The 12430-nt window shown below is 56.6% G+C and overlaps 1 protein-coding gene across 3 annotated transcripts; it reads right to left on the bottom strand.

Annotated features, from left to right (window-relative positions):
* Window positions 1-268: 268 nt before the first annotated feature.
* Window positions 269-12411, bottom strand: ARR3 (arrestin 3). 3 transcript variants are annotated; one of them, XR_013923950.1, is made up of 16 exons: window positions 8891-12411; window positions 7403-7448; window positions 6838-6868; window positions 6408-6468; window positions 5975-6019; window positions 5362-5561; window positions 5192-5251; window positions 4872-4939; window positions 4425-4560; window positions 4167-4324; window positions 3521-3658; window positions 2917-3000; window positions 2607-2630; window positions 2475-2527; window positions 1148-2100; window positions 676-778 (listed from the first exon to the last, which is right to left on the bottom strand). XR_013923950.1 is itself a non-coding variant. In XM_080366306.1 (15 exons), exons 2-15 carry the CDS (start codon window positions 7417-7419, stop codon window positions 679-681), a joined length of 1182 nt encoding a protein of 393 aa, XP_080222432.1. In that variant the 5' UTR covers window positions 7420-7448; window positions 8891-12411; the 3' UTR covers window positions 269-678. The 3 variants fall into 3 exon arrangements, 2 of the variants coding, with proteins under 2 accessions (XP_080222432.1, XP_080222431.1); XM_080366306.1 differs by lacking the exon at window positions 1148-2100 and having other exon boundaries at window positions 269-778; window positions 2468-2527; XM_080366305.1 differs by having other exon boundaries at window positions 645-2100.
* Between the last annotated feature and the right edge of the window lie 19 nt (window positions 12412-12430).

Genomic DNA, 12430 nt, shown 5'->3' with positions numbered 1-12430 from the left:
TCCGCCACACCCCGGGGCGGTTGCCATGGCGCCGGGCCGGCCTTCGGGGGCGGGCAGAGGCCCGCTGTACCTGGGGCGGGGTCCGCCGGGGGCGGCCTGTACCGGAGGGGCCCGGCCGGGAGCGGCCACCGGCGGATTCTGGAGCGTCTCACCCTCCCGCCGAGGCCCGCGGTAGCCTGCCCGGGCGCAGAGGCCCCGGCTGCCCGCTTCGTGCTGCCCCCGGCCGCGCGCCCCAGCACCACCACACGGAGCCTGCACCGGGCCACTGGGGTGGATTTATTTGTAACGGTGTCACAGAGTATTGCATAACGCAGGCGAACGACGAACGTGCTGGTGACGGCGCTCAGCCGGGGTCCGGCTCACCCTCCCTGCCCCCGTCTCCTCGCTGGCACCCATGGGTGCAAGGAGGTGGGAGCACCGTCCTGCACGCAGTCAGGCTTTGCAGCGTGGCAGTACCAGGGTGAGATGCAGCGGCTCCCGCCACTGCAACCAGGGCTTGGAGTCGGTGCAGGGAACCCAGGGGAGGAGGGTGTGCCTAGGGGAATACACTGCACTGCAGGGAGAGGGCTGAGGTGTCCGCACCGTGTGCGGTACAGTGGGGAGTGTGCTACGGGCATCTATGTCCCAAACCAGGGCGCGTGGGACCGCTGGCTATCTGTGCAAGCAGGCAGCAGCAGGTTAGCTTTCCTCTTTGTCAGCCTCCTCCTTCTCATCTTCCTCATCTTTCTCCCCCTTGAGTTTTTGGCGAGCAAATTCCTCAATGACGATGTCCTCCTCACTGGAAAGGAGACCAGAGTGTGGTGAGCCCAGGAAAGGCGGCCACAGGGAGCCCGCAGTCTGGGTGCCCTAGATACACCACAGCAAAGAGGGTGAAATCCCTGCTGACACCAAAGCCGTGCTCCTACTAGGGGACAGTTGTGGTGCTCGCCCTGGCCCCGTCACCCCACACACTGCAGGGAACAGTCAGGTCACTGTGAGCCATGGCCTGAATCGAAGACAGATAGCTGGCTCGACTGCAAGTGTGCGTGACCTGAGGAGCTGGGCTCTCGCCTGCAACTGTTGGCATTTTTCAAGACAGTATTTTGCATTGTCAAGGGAAAAAAAGGGAAGGAAAAGAAATTAAAGTGGAGACAAAGAGATTAGTTACCTTCTTGCGAAAGGCAAGTGGTAGATGACATCAAGAGAGAGCCACAAAATGAAAAGTGGGGGAAGAAAACGGAAAGAAAGAGTCAGCAACACAGATTCCAAAATCTTGCGAATGTGAAACAGCTTGGCAAAATCTACAGAGAGCGATGGTGGGGACAGGCCAAGAGATTTCCTCCTCTAGAAGTTTAAAAATCCTTGCTGAGCTGGGAAACTGATAGGTTTTGGTGTGACAGCCTTGCAGTTGCATCCCGAGTTTCCAGGCCCCAAATCCCAGTGCTCGTGTCCCATTGCAGGGTGTAACCAGACACAAAAACAGCATTTTGGGGCTTTGCAAGCCAGGGCCAGCTGCAGGGCTGGTTGGCGGCTGTGGCTGCCAGGCACGGCTGCCAGGAATGGGTTTGGCATGCAGCAGCTTCCCGGAGGGAAGCAACCCCAGCTGTGGCTTCAGCTGGAATAAGCTCATGTGGTGGGAAGAAAAGAAGGGTTTGGCACTGGAGAGTGTGCGGGGGCACAGGGCTGTGACCGCTGCTGCTTCCAGCAGCCAAGAGACCTCAGCGTGGGGCGTGTGGGGACCAGAGCTATAGGGGACACTAAGTCCAGTGATGGCACTTGTGACTGGGTGACAGTCTGGCACTGCCGTCTGCTTCTGAGGGACAAGGTGAGGTCTGGGCTTGCAGCAGGAGAGGCTGCTGTGTTTGCAGCAAGGGGAGTTGTAAAATAAGCCCTGAAAATTGGCAGAACATGTGCTGAGCCCAACATCTGAGTCCTCCGAGCCTGTGACAATGCTCCTGCTGCCTGTGCTGCTGTGACACAGGGCCTCAGGGCTTTGAGGCCTGGGTGATTTAATCCAAGGATGCAACCTTAAACTGGAATGGGGCATTGCATCCATCTGCAATGGATCTGTAGGGTTTATGTCTTAGAGGAATAAGGAAACATCTCTTTACCTTGGCTTATCTGTAGTCCATTGATAAGCACAGCACAGGGAGGCGAGGATTGTAAGAGAGACAGACATGCAGGTTAATACAGAAGGGATATTTCAACTAACACCTCTCTTTAATGCTCAGGTGTGTTTTTTGGAAAGAGAGACATTGGGATGGGCAGCAGGCAGGGCGCTGCAGGGAGGAGAGCTGCTCCCGCACTGGTCCCGGACAGAGTGTGGCTGCAGCACAGCCGGAGCAGCTCTGCCAGTCCCACAGCCCAGGCTGCTGGGCAGAGCAGGGCCCTTTGCACAGAGATGGCTGCATCAGCATTGCTTTTACCAGTTCCCCTCTGAACAGGGACTGCTTTTTCCTGCCCTGCGTTTCGGCAGCATCCCAGGCACTACTTACCGTCCGCAGGCTTCGGGTGCATCAGGATGACAGGCAGCTCGACACCGACATCGCTGGAAGGAAAAGCGCTTCTTTCAATAAATCCGCCCAGTGCCGTACCATGCTCAGCCCCACAGGCAGCCCCCCCCTTACCTGGAAGTGAGATCCCCCAGGATGCTGTGGCAGCAGGAGAGAAGGGACAGAAATTAGCCAAGGCAGAGGAGGGGAGGTGTTAGACTTCGCTTTACAATAAGGTAGAAGATGATTTATAATAGGGGTGAAGGGCAGCGGTGATGGGGCTGGAGTCAGCAGCCCAGTGCCCAGCTGCTCCACAGCCTGGAGGAGTATGGCAGGGATAAGGGGGCCCATGGCACATGTCCCTCCATCATCTGCCCAGCAGTACAAGATCCCGCAGCACAGCCCGAGGGGACGGTCCCTGCCCACCACACCCGCAGAGCCTCACCCTCCTCGGGACACCACCAGGTTGACCTTCACTTTGTAGGACACCAGGATGCCCAGCACCTCCTTGTCCATGCCGGGTCTCAGGCTAGGAGAAAGGCAGAGTGGAGTGGTGAGGCAGGCAGTGCTGCCCGCAGACCCTGTCTGCTACCCCCATGGCAGTCCCAGCACTGTCACCGTGCCCCATTTTGTGTGGGGTACACTGTGGTTTGGCAGGAGAGGACAACACATCATGGCAGCAGAAGAGAGGGAAGGGCAGGTCACTTGGCTGAAGCTACAGAGCAGTTCCTTGGAGGCTGCTCGAGCTGCCTGAGCTGGGATTTACTCCCAAGGTGAGACCCATCGCAGCTCTGCAGGGGGTATGAGGGCTTTAGATGATGGTTGGGACTGGGAGGCTGTGTCTCTCCTATGAAATGGAGAGATGGGGCTGTGGTCATGTCACAAATTCCCTACATTTTCCAGCTGGATGGTGTAGGCTCAGGTATCGGAGGTGTGGGGGACCCTGGGTGGGAGCCCAGAGCATCCTGAGCAGTGGGAAGCTGTTGGAGTTGGGGGAAGGCATGGGTCTGGCTGTGGTAGGGAACAGGGAGAGCCCACCCAGCTCTTACACGGTGGTGGAGGCCAGGTTGGTGTCCTCATGCTTGAGCTTGCCATCAAGAGCGAGGCCTCGCTTCTCACGGTTGGCTGAGAGTGTGGGGGTGACAGAGTACGTTTTGGAGAAGGTAGAGTTGGCTGGCACGTTCTCGCTGGAAGGAGTGGGAGAGGATAGCTCAGAACCAGCACCAGCCTGGTGGGTGCTCAGCACCTGATGGGGGTGCTCAGCATAGCACCAGGCACCTGGGCAGACCTAAACCCCCCTGCCCTGCGCTCCCCACACAGCTGCCTGGGCTTGTTTCCTCCTTTCGTTCCCTTATACAACCACTTCTTTTTTCTAACCCCTGCCTTTGCTCCAGCCCTGCTTGTTCTCAGGGGTGCAGAGGCTGTGGCTGGCCTCCGAGATGCAAAGCAAGGAGAGGAAGCAAGCGTGCAGCTGCCCCCCAGGGACCTTCCCAGCTGACACCAGGTTTCTCTGCAGGGCATGGTGTCCACAGCCTTTCAGCTCCTCTCAGCTACTCTTCCAACCCTGATATTTTCACTGCCTGGTAGTGTAAAATCATTTTTCCCACCTCCTCCCCCCATCATTCTCTCCTCCTCCTCCTTTCTCTTCCTCCCTCTGGCCTCACTGCCATACCACCCCAGCCCCTTTTTACTTACTTTATCTCCTCGGTGCACACAGTCTTCATGTATTTATCCAGTGAGTAGAGAACCACGTCTGTGATCTGCTCAACTGAGATCTTAATTTTTTTCACAATCTTGTTGGTGGTGTTATTGATGTTGACTGTTACATTGATGGGGTCTCCGTGGTAGTAGACCTGCAATGGGAAGAGGCTCAGTTCTGTGACCAGGTATCCCAGTCCCCATCCCTGGGGATGCATGTGATGGCATGAGCCCACAGACAGCCTCTGTACTGACCTCCTTATCCAGGGAAGCTTCGAGGTGCAGGGGCTTGTCAGACATCATGAATTGCCGGGTGGTTTCCGCCTTCGGAGCTGGCCCCATCTCTACAGGTGCGTACTGGATCTTGCGGATGATGAGGCGCACTGAGTTCCTGTGCAGCAATAAGCGATCACCTCCAGTGCCCCCGGCAGGGATGTGTCAACATGTCTTTTGAGGACACATCAGCTGCTTTTGGGGACATCACAGTGTCTCTAGACAAAGGATGCAAGCTGCAGCCTGCTCTTAGGATGTGGAGGGCACTGACATGGGGATCACTGCCCCTCTTTTGGGCAAAGTACCCCATCCAAGCATGGCACAGGCTGACAGCAGGCCCTCAGCCCAACCCCTTAGATGGCCACCCCAAAATGATCACATGGTTTGGTTTTAGGGCCATGAAGCAGGAAAGGGATCCCCTGCAAATACCTCTTGTGAATTTTCTCCTCCAGATTTTCAGCACAAAATCCTTTGACCTCGAAGTCCACGCCACAGGCCTGAGGGGACACATAGAGTCACTAAGCAGGAGGGGCTCAGAGCTGCCTGAGATTTAGGTTCATTCCCATCCTTCCTCCACTGCAACCCCAGAGATCTTGGTCCCAACTCCAGCCATTCCTCCTTCCCAACTCTCACCCCATGGGCCACATCCCCCATGAAAGAGAAGCAGCTCTTGTTTTTGGCACCCCACGACTTAACCCCCTGACTGGGGGAACAGCTCCAGGGGACATGGGTTGGGGACAGCAGCTCACCTTTCCCACATCGTCTGGTCCCGGCTGGAGGGTGACTGAGCAGGGCAGGTTGGTGGCAATCTGGGCAGAACAGGGAAAGAGAGAAAAAAGTAAATAAAGAGTGTGCCCAGAGATGAGCCCTGGTGCACACCACGGAGGTGTGTGGTCAGGAAGGGCTGAGCAGCCCCTACCTCGAATGTGAAGGGGTAGGCATTCTCTCCAAGCTTCTTCATCAGCTTGTCCTGCAAAGGAGTGAGGGTTTTGGGTGCCTGGTCCGGCACTGGTGGGAAGATCTGGGTGGTCAGGACATAGATGTCCTTCCTGAAGGTCAACCCAATGACGTCGAGGTCGTCTCGGCCATAGCGAAAAGCGCAAGTCAGCGTCACATACACTTAAGCCGGATGGAAACAGAGGGCAGTGGGGTTAGGGGAAGGGTGAGATAAAGAAAAGGCATGGCAGGAAAGGGTTGAATAAAGAGGAAAGAAAAAAAACCTATTTCAGTAACTCTTCAGCAGATATATGACTCTTATCAGGACCTGGACCTCAAGCACTAAGTATAGAGTTAACACGATTCATTATGTCTTTCTGCAAGGCACAGGTAGCTTCAGAGCCAGTGCCCCAGGCAGAGGAGGTGGGAAGGAAGAGGCAGCCTTCCCCTCCCGGTCAGCTGCTGTGGCCCTGACTTACAACAAGCTGTAGATGCCCCATTGCAGCTTTAGCCTGACTACAGTCCCAGGCTGCTGGTGAGCTTTGCACCAGTTTCCATCCTCTCCGCTTATAACATGGGGTTTTCTGTATTAATACCTTTTCTGTCCTTTAGGTACTCCGGGTCAATCAGGCAGATGCCATCTGCAGACAAACACAAAAGAAGGGCCAGTGAGCTCAGCTCCCCGGGAAGATCCTCACAAAACCACAGCACTTTTTAAATTCAAGTAATCTGCTCATCAGCTGGGGAGGTGACCGAGGGGAGCTGCTGGTCAGGGGGATGGCGATGCCTCCTCCGGCATCTCCACCAGCAGTGTGGCCAGGATGTTTTGCAAAGGGACTTTGTCCCTTTCATCGCCATTTTTCTGTAAGGGTATTTGCAGGAAAATGAGACGTTTGCTCTTCTGGAGCTGCCCTTGATCTTCTCACTCTAGCAGGATGCAGAGGTGAGCTGCCACCAGCCCAGGGACCAGTCGCCCCAGCTGGTCACTGCCTGTGCTTCCCCCTCCATGGTGAGCATGGCCCCACTCACCTACAGACTCCACCGAACTCACATGATCCACAAAGTCTCTCTTCCCCAGGTAGATGGATAGCTGCAGGCAGCACGTGGTGAAAGGAAAGAGCAAAACAGGTTAGTGTTTGCCGATGAACCGGCCAAAATTTTCAAGCCCTTAGTTATGTTGTGGAGCTCATTAACCCTGCTGTCAGCGTGTCAGATCAGACATTGCATTTAAAGTTCATATAGGATTTTTTTCATTTCTATTTTGAAAAGCAAGCCCTGTGGTGGCATCATGGCAGGTATGGCAGGAATCAATCACATTTCAATAGGAAGGGAAACCCAGCCTGCATCCCATCCTGTGGGCAGAGCCATGCCAGAGGGACCCCAGCACAGCCTGCACCTCTGGCTGACCCACACCCAGGGACGGGGCACATGGTCCCATCTCTGGCCTGCATGGACTCACCTTGCTGTTGGGGCTGGTCTTCTTGAACACCCTGCAGAGGAAACACAGACAGATAGGTTGGGAATGCCCTGGATAAGGCTGGATGTGGCACAGCCCACTCCTGGGGCAGGGAGGCAGGGGGTGGCCATTTGTCTCCCTGGGGCAAGGAGGTGAGGGCTTCCCTGCAAGCATGATGCATCTCCAAGAGCTATGCCAGAGCATGCATGGGATGTCCTGGCCTTGGGGAATTTGGTGTCCTGCATATTCAGAGCCAACCACCCCCCTGTCTGCCTGCCCCAGGGGATGTCATGTTCCTGAGCTCAGTCTGTGACCATCGAGAGGGTGCGTTAGCTGGCTGTGTCCTAAGGGCAAGGAAGAAAGCACCAACACACAGAAGAAAAGAGAAGGTGCTTTGTTGGCTCCACGATGGCTCACTCCATCTCTCTATGGTGAGCTCATGTACCAGCTCATGGGGGAGCCGGGGGGCTCGCTTTCTCCCTCTTCTCCTGCCCTACAGCACCCTGCTCCATTGCAATTAAAAAAAAAAAAAAAAGTGAGAGAGAAAAAGAAAAAAAAAGCCACTTACTTTGCTCCTTCTGCCATTTTAAATCAGCAGTCACTCAGGCAGGGATCTGTGGGGAGAGATGGAGGGGAGGTGCTGGTGAGGCGCTGGGGAAGGGGCAGCTGCTGGCCATCACCAGCCAGCGGGACAGAGTCGTGCACATCCCAACAAACTGCAGAGCCCTTGGGCCACGGTGCTGCCGAGCCTCTCACCTCTCCCGAGCCTGGATGCTTGGGGTTCAGCTGGGGCTGCCTGTCTTTGGGGTGGCACGCAAGGCACACAGCAGCAGCTGGAGACCCTGTGGGGCAGCAGAGCTGAGCAAGCCCCTTGCCCCTGGCCCAAAAGGTGGTGAAGAGGAGGTGGAAGAGGAAAAGGGAGAGTGATGCCCTAGGCAAGCAGGCTTCAGAAAATAGGAAGCAAGGGGTGACTCCCGAAGGAGCGAGTTCAAGGCTGGGAAAGGCAAGAAAATGAACAGAAGAGCCTATGGAGTTTCAGTTTTATGATTTTTCTTTTGTCTGCAGGGAATTTGCTGTCATGGCTTAATGGAAGGAACAGGCTTGTTTTGTCCCATCACTCTCAGGAGAGCAGGGAAAGCAGCAGCAGAAAGGTGGAGGGCAGCTTAACCGCACCATGGACAGGGGGGTCTCAGGGTGCATGGTCCCGAGCCACGTCCCCTGTCCCCAGCCCTGGCTGGCAGCACCAGAGCCGACCCTGGAGGTCAGTGCTGGTGGCCCTGCCCTCACGCCGGGGCTGCTCAGCCCTGCCCGGCTGTGCTGCCTCTGTTTTTCTTGCTCAAGTCTGGCATCCAGAATTAAACCGTAAATATCATGCTGATCACCAGCTGATTCGATGGGCTATTAGATGGGATGAGCTCAGCTTCTTAACGTTAGGCAGCTCTGACATTAGCGGAGCTTAAGCCCAGGTAGGATTTTAAGCCCCAAGGGCACGTGGGCAGAGTTGCCTCTTTATGCAACTGCAGGGAAGCTGGGGAGAAAGAAGAAATTGATATGAGGAGAGCAGATGATCCTCTTCCCCACAGGAAAACAAGGGATTAGTCCCAAACACAGGATCTTTGATGATCTCAGGTGCTGTGGGATGTGGAGTTCAGGCTTCCCTGCCTGCAGGGTTTCTTGGGCACAGCAAGAGAAGGTGCAAAGGGAAGAGGAGCACAGTGGTGCCTCAGGCTCGGCCCTCTCCAGAGTCTGGGAACTGGGGACAAGGCGATGAAAGGTGGAAGAGAGCTGAACTCATCCTCTGCATCTCCCAAGCTCCAGAGAGGGGACTCCAACCTCTCCTGGCTTGGCTAAGCTCTCCCGTGGTGCTACCAGACCGCTCCACCTGTGCCCACTGGCTCAGCCATGCTGGAATCCTTTTAGCCACACTTTTCCCCCTTCAGCCCCAAACTCCCCCTCCTTCCAGGCACACCCCGGCACCAATGTCCGTGCCCCAAAGCTTCAATGAAACATCAGAATCTGTGCTGCAAAGCACTGGCAGGGCCCAGGCAGCACTCACCTGGCAGGTGGATGGACACACAGACACTCGCCTCTTCCTCTCCCAGCACGTCCCACTGCCACCCAGTCACTACAGACTGCTCCCTGTCCTGCAGCTTCTTATACTCCTGCAGTGGTCCCTCCCCTGGCATCTGGTTGCACTCGCTCGGCTTTGGAGATGCAGGGGGTGTGTGCACCGTGGGAGAGGTGCTTTTAGGAAGAATCCTATTAGTTTATTAACCAGGGAGACGCTTCATGAGTAAGAGTGAGCTATAAATACAGCTGCCGCTGGAGCCCTGAGAAAGCGGCTTAGGGAGATTGGCAAAGTGGGCTTAGGGAGCAAGGTGATGGTAATTGAGGTGGAAGCTCTGCTCCCGGTGGGCAGGGGCACAGATTCCCACGCAGGCTCTCTGCGGCTGCTCCCACAGGAAGCAGGGCAGGGCCAGCACTGGGCACAAGGGCGGATGGAGGTGGCAGAGAGGAGGGAGGGAACCTGCCTGGCTTTATCCCTCCCTGATGCACTTTGTGGATGCCTAACAGATGGACAGGAAGCACTGGCAGCTTTCTTGTGTGGCCAACATGTCCATGTGGGTGGTCACATAAAGGTGACCTGCTGTGGTCCCAGGGCACACAGAACAACCTTGCTACAGGGATGCTGATGAACAAAGGCTGTATGCCTTTCCCGATAGGGCAAAGGCATATGGAAGGCTCAGTGCTGCAGCAGCAGCCCCTGCACCAGGCTGTGCTTCCCACCACCCCTCAGTGGTGGGACACAGACCTGCCACCATCCCCCAGCACCCCTTGAGCAATCTGCTCAGCTCCACATCATTTCATAACACCTCAGGCTGGCCTCACCTGACCTGGTTAGCACATCATTAATTCAAGGTTTGCTGCTGCAAATAGAAAGGCACATAGTGGGTTTGCCTTACGGTCCACCAGGAGAGAAGCACTCCCTACTGCCATCCTTCCTCAGCAGCAGTCAGCGCTTGGGATCCCCTCCCACAGGGGTGGCTGCAGGATGCTCATGTGAATGCTGCCCCTGGGACAAGGCACAGACCCCAGTGACAGCCCAGGACAGCCTGTAAACTGCTCCAGCAAGATCCCACTCATCTTCCTCACCTCCAGCACCCCTCAAGCCCTTGCTTGCTCAGCCAGACCCTCTGCTTTGAGTACACGCTTGGTTCTGGCTTAACCCTCAGTGCTAAGCACTGAGATCAAGCTAACCCTGCTCATTACTGCACCTCCATCACAGCACTGCCAACAACCTCCTCCCAACACCCTAGATCAGCTCAATGACCTTTATTACCTGAGTACCAACTCCTGCCAAATGCAGCCCAGCTGTGCCCCTGACCCCATGGGCCACTGGGAGCTACTGGGAGCCACGGCAGCACACCAGTCCCACCAGCCTCGCTGCCCAGGGCTTTAGCTGTCAGCACATGTTGCCTGGGGCCAGGACTTGTGATCTCTTTAATTGCACACAGGAGAGCTGCTTAGTTTGCAGATTAACGGGTGCTATTTCTGCCAAGGTCAAGGGGACACGTGAACTGTGACCTTCCCACACGGGGGGGGGGGGTAGAAGAGGAGAAGGAGGAGGCAGCCCCACCTGGATGCCCGCTGCCCAGCTAGGGGGGAAGGCGGAGCAGCTTCCCCCAGCACCGTGCCTGGGATGCCTAATCCTGAGCTGTCTGCAGCTCTTCGCTCTTCATTAGGCTTTTAATAAGGCCCACGAGACTAGTGCCACTCACAAGGGCCGTGGCAGAGCATGGTGAGGATGGGGAGCAGATTTCATTATGGGCAGCTTCAGCTCGGTTTAATGGGGTGGATTCATCCAGGGAGACCTTGCCCAAGTAGGAGGGCAGATATTTCCCCTCCCCAAAACAGTGATGAGACACAGAGACCACATCCCTTCCTGCGCTCATGCCATGCTTTGAACCACGCTCTGGGGGAGGAAGCTAGGGGATGCAGCGCTGTGTTAAAAATAACAAAATGAGAGAGGGCTTCTTCCTTTTTCCTGTTTAATAATGACCAAAGGCTCCTCTCTTCTGCCTCATCCCACCCATCCCTGCAGGTCCATGCGCTGTGTGAAGCACAGATCAAATGGCTGCTTCCAGCGGGGCAGGGCACCAGTGGACATGGGGCTGGTGGAGCACGTGGGGGCCCAGCTTCATTCCTGGCTCCAGATGGACAGTGTCCTGCAGGGTCCCGCCTCCCCAGGGACCAGCCGTGGGGCTTCCTGTGTCCTTCTGCTTCAGCGCCCTTGCCCGCAGGGTCTTCCCTCAAAGGGAGCCCGAATGGAGCTGGAGCCACCTAGCAAGCTGGCACCAGTGAACCCATGTTGCCTTCCAAAATACAACTGTTCCCCAGGTGCTGGCAGAGCTCCCTGGGTGCTGGTGCATCTGGCAACATCCCAGCTCAGCCTTTGGCACTGTGCACCACAGACACCTTACATAAATGCCCACGCTGCTGATTTTTCAAAGCCCCTCAGAGCTCCAGGGCTTCCTTCCCTGATCTGGATTAAGCGGCACAGATGGCATTAATCCAAAGCCAGGCACTTCTGCGGCTGTTGGGAATTATTGCCGCACTGTTAAGTAACGGGAGAGAGCAGTGCCAGCAGGAGTGGGTCTCTGACAGGACAGGGGTCTCCAGTGGGATGCATGTCCCTGTGGTGAGTGCTGGTGAGAGATGCAACCGCTGCTGCTGTGCAGCCCGGAGCCACCAGCCTGAAATCAAGTAGGCTGCCCAACTTCTCAGTGGCCCAGCCACAGGTTCCTCTCGAAGCTGGTAGCCCAGGAGGAAACCTTGGCAGGGGCTTTTGGCACGTCTGCACCGGTGGGCTGGGGCAGGCATCGTGGGGCACGGACCCTTTGCTCAATGCTGCAAGGGTTGGCTTGTGGTGCCAAGGGTGGCAGCCAGCCGGGAGCGTGGCTCAGCATGGCATTCTATCCTCATCCTCCTCCAGCAGGAACCTCTGTTCCATCTCCCCCCAGAGCAGCCCTGGTGCCCTCTGGGCACTCTGGCAGCAGACAATGGTGGCTGCTTATCTGTAATTAATTGGAGCTAATTGCCCTAGCACAGCTCGAGCCAGCCACATGCGCAGGGCCTGCTAGTGCCTTGCCACGAGGAGCAAAACCTCTGGATCTGCACCCAGGAGTTGTGGGGAACCCTGATGCTGTTTGCAGCACTGTCCTGCCTGGAAAAACCTCCCTCCTTCCCGACCCCTTCCCGGAGCTCCTGAACCCTGCTTCCCTTCTGCCTGCAAGCAAGGCACGCACAGGTGGGGGGACATGAACACCATCATGGGCGCCTGGCTCGTGTGGCCACCTGATGCCTGCAGCATCTCCATCACCACGCAGCCAGCAGCAAAAGTCAGAGCTCAGCCCCAATGCAGCAAGGTACCCAGTGGTGGGCAGCTCAGGCAGCCTGCCCACCGCCCCAAACACATTTCAGGGGCTTGCTGCTGTCCCACACTGCTGGCGGTCCATTCTCCCAGGGTCCTGCCCGAGGGATGGGGCTCTGCCCCCGCATTGCCCCTCGGCCCCGGAGAAGTCGAACAGTGGGGAGC

The sequence above is a fragment of the Falco punctatus genome (assembly GCF_963210335.1).
Source record: "Falco punctatus genome assembly, chromosome: 15".
In the NCBI taxonomy this organism is placed as follows: Eukaryota; Metazoa; Chordata; class Aves; order Falconiformes; family Falconidae; genus Falco; species Falco punctatus.
This window is presented reverse-complemented; position numbering and strand designations above follow the sequence as displayed.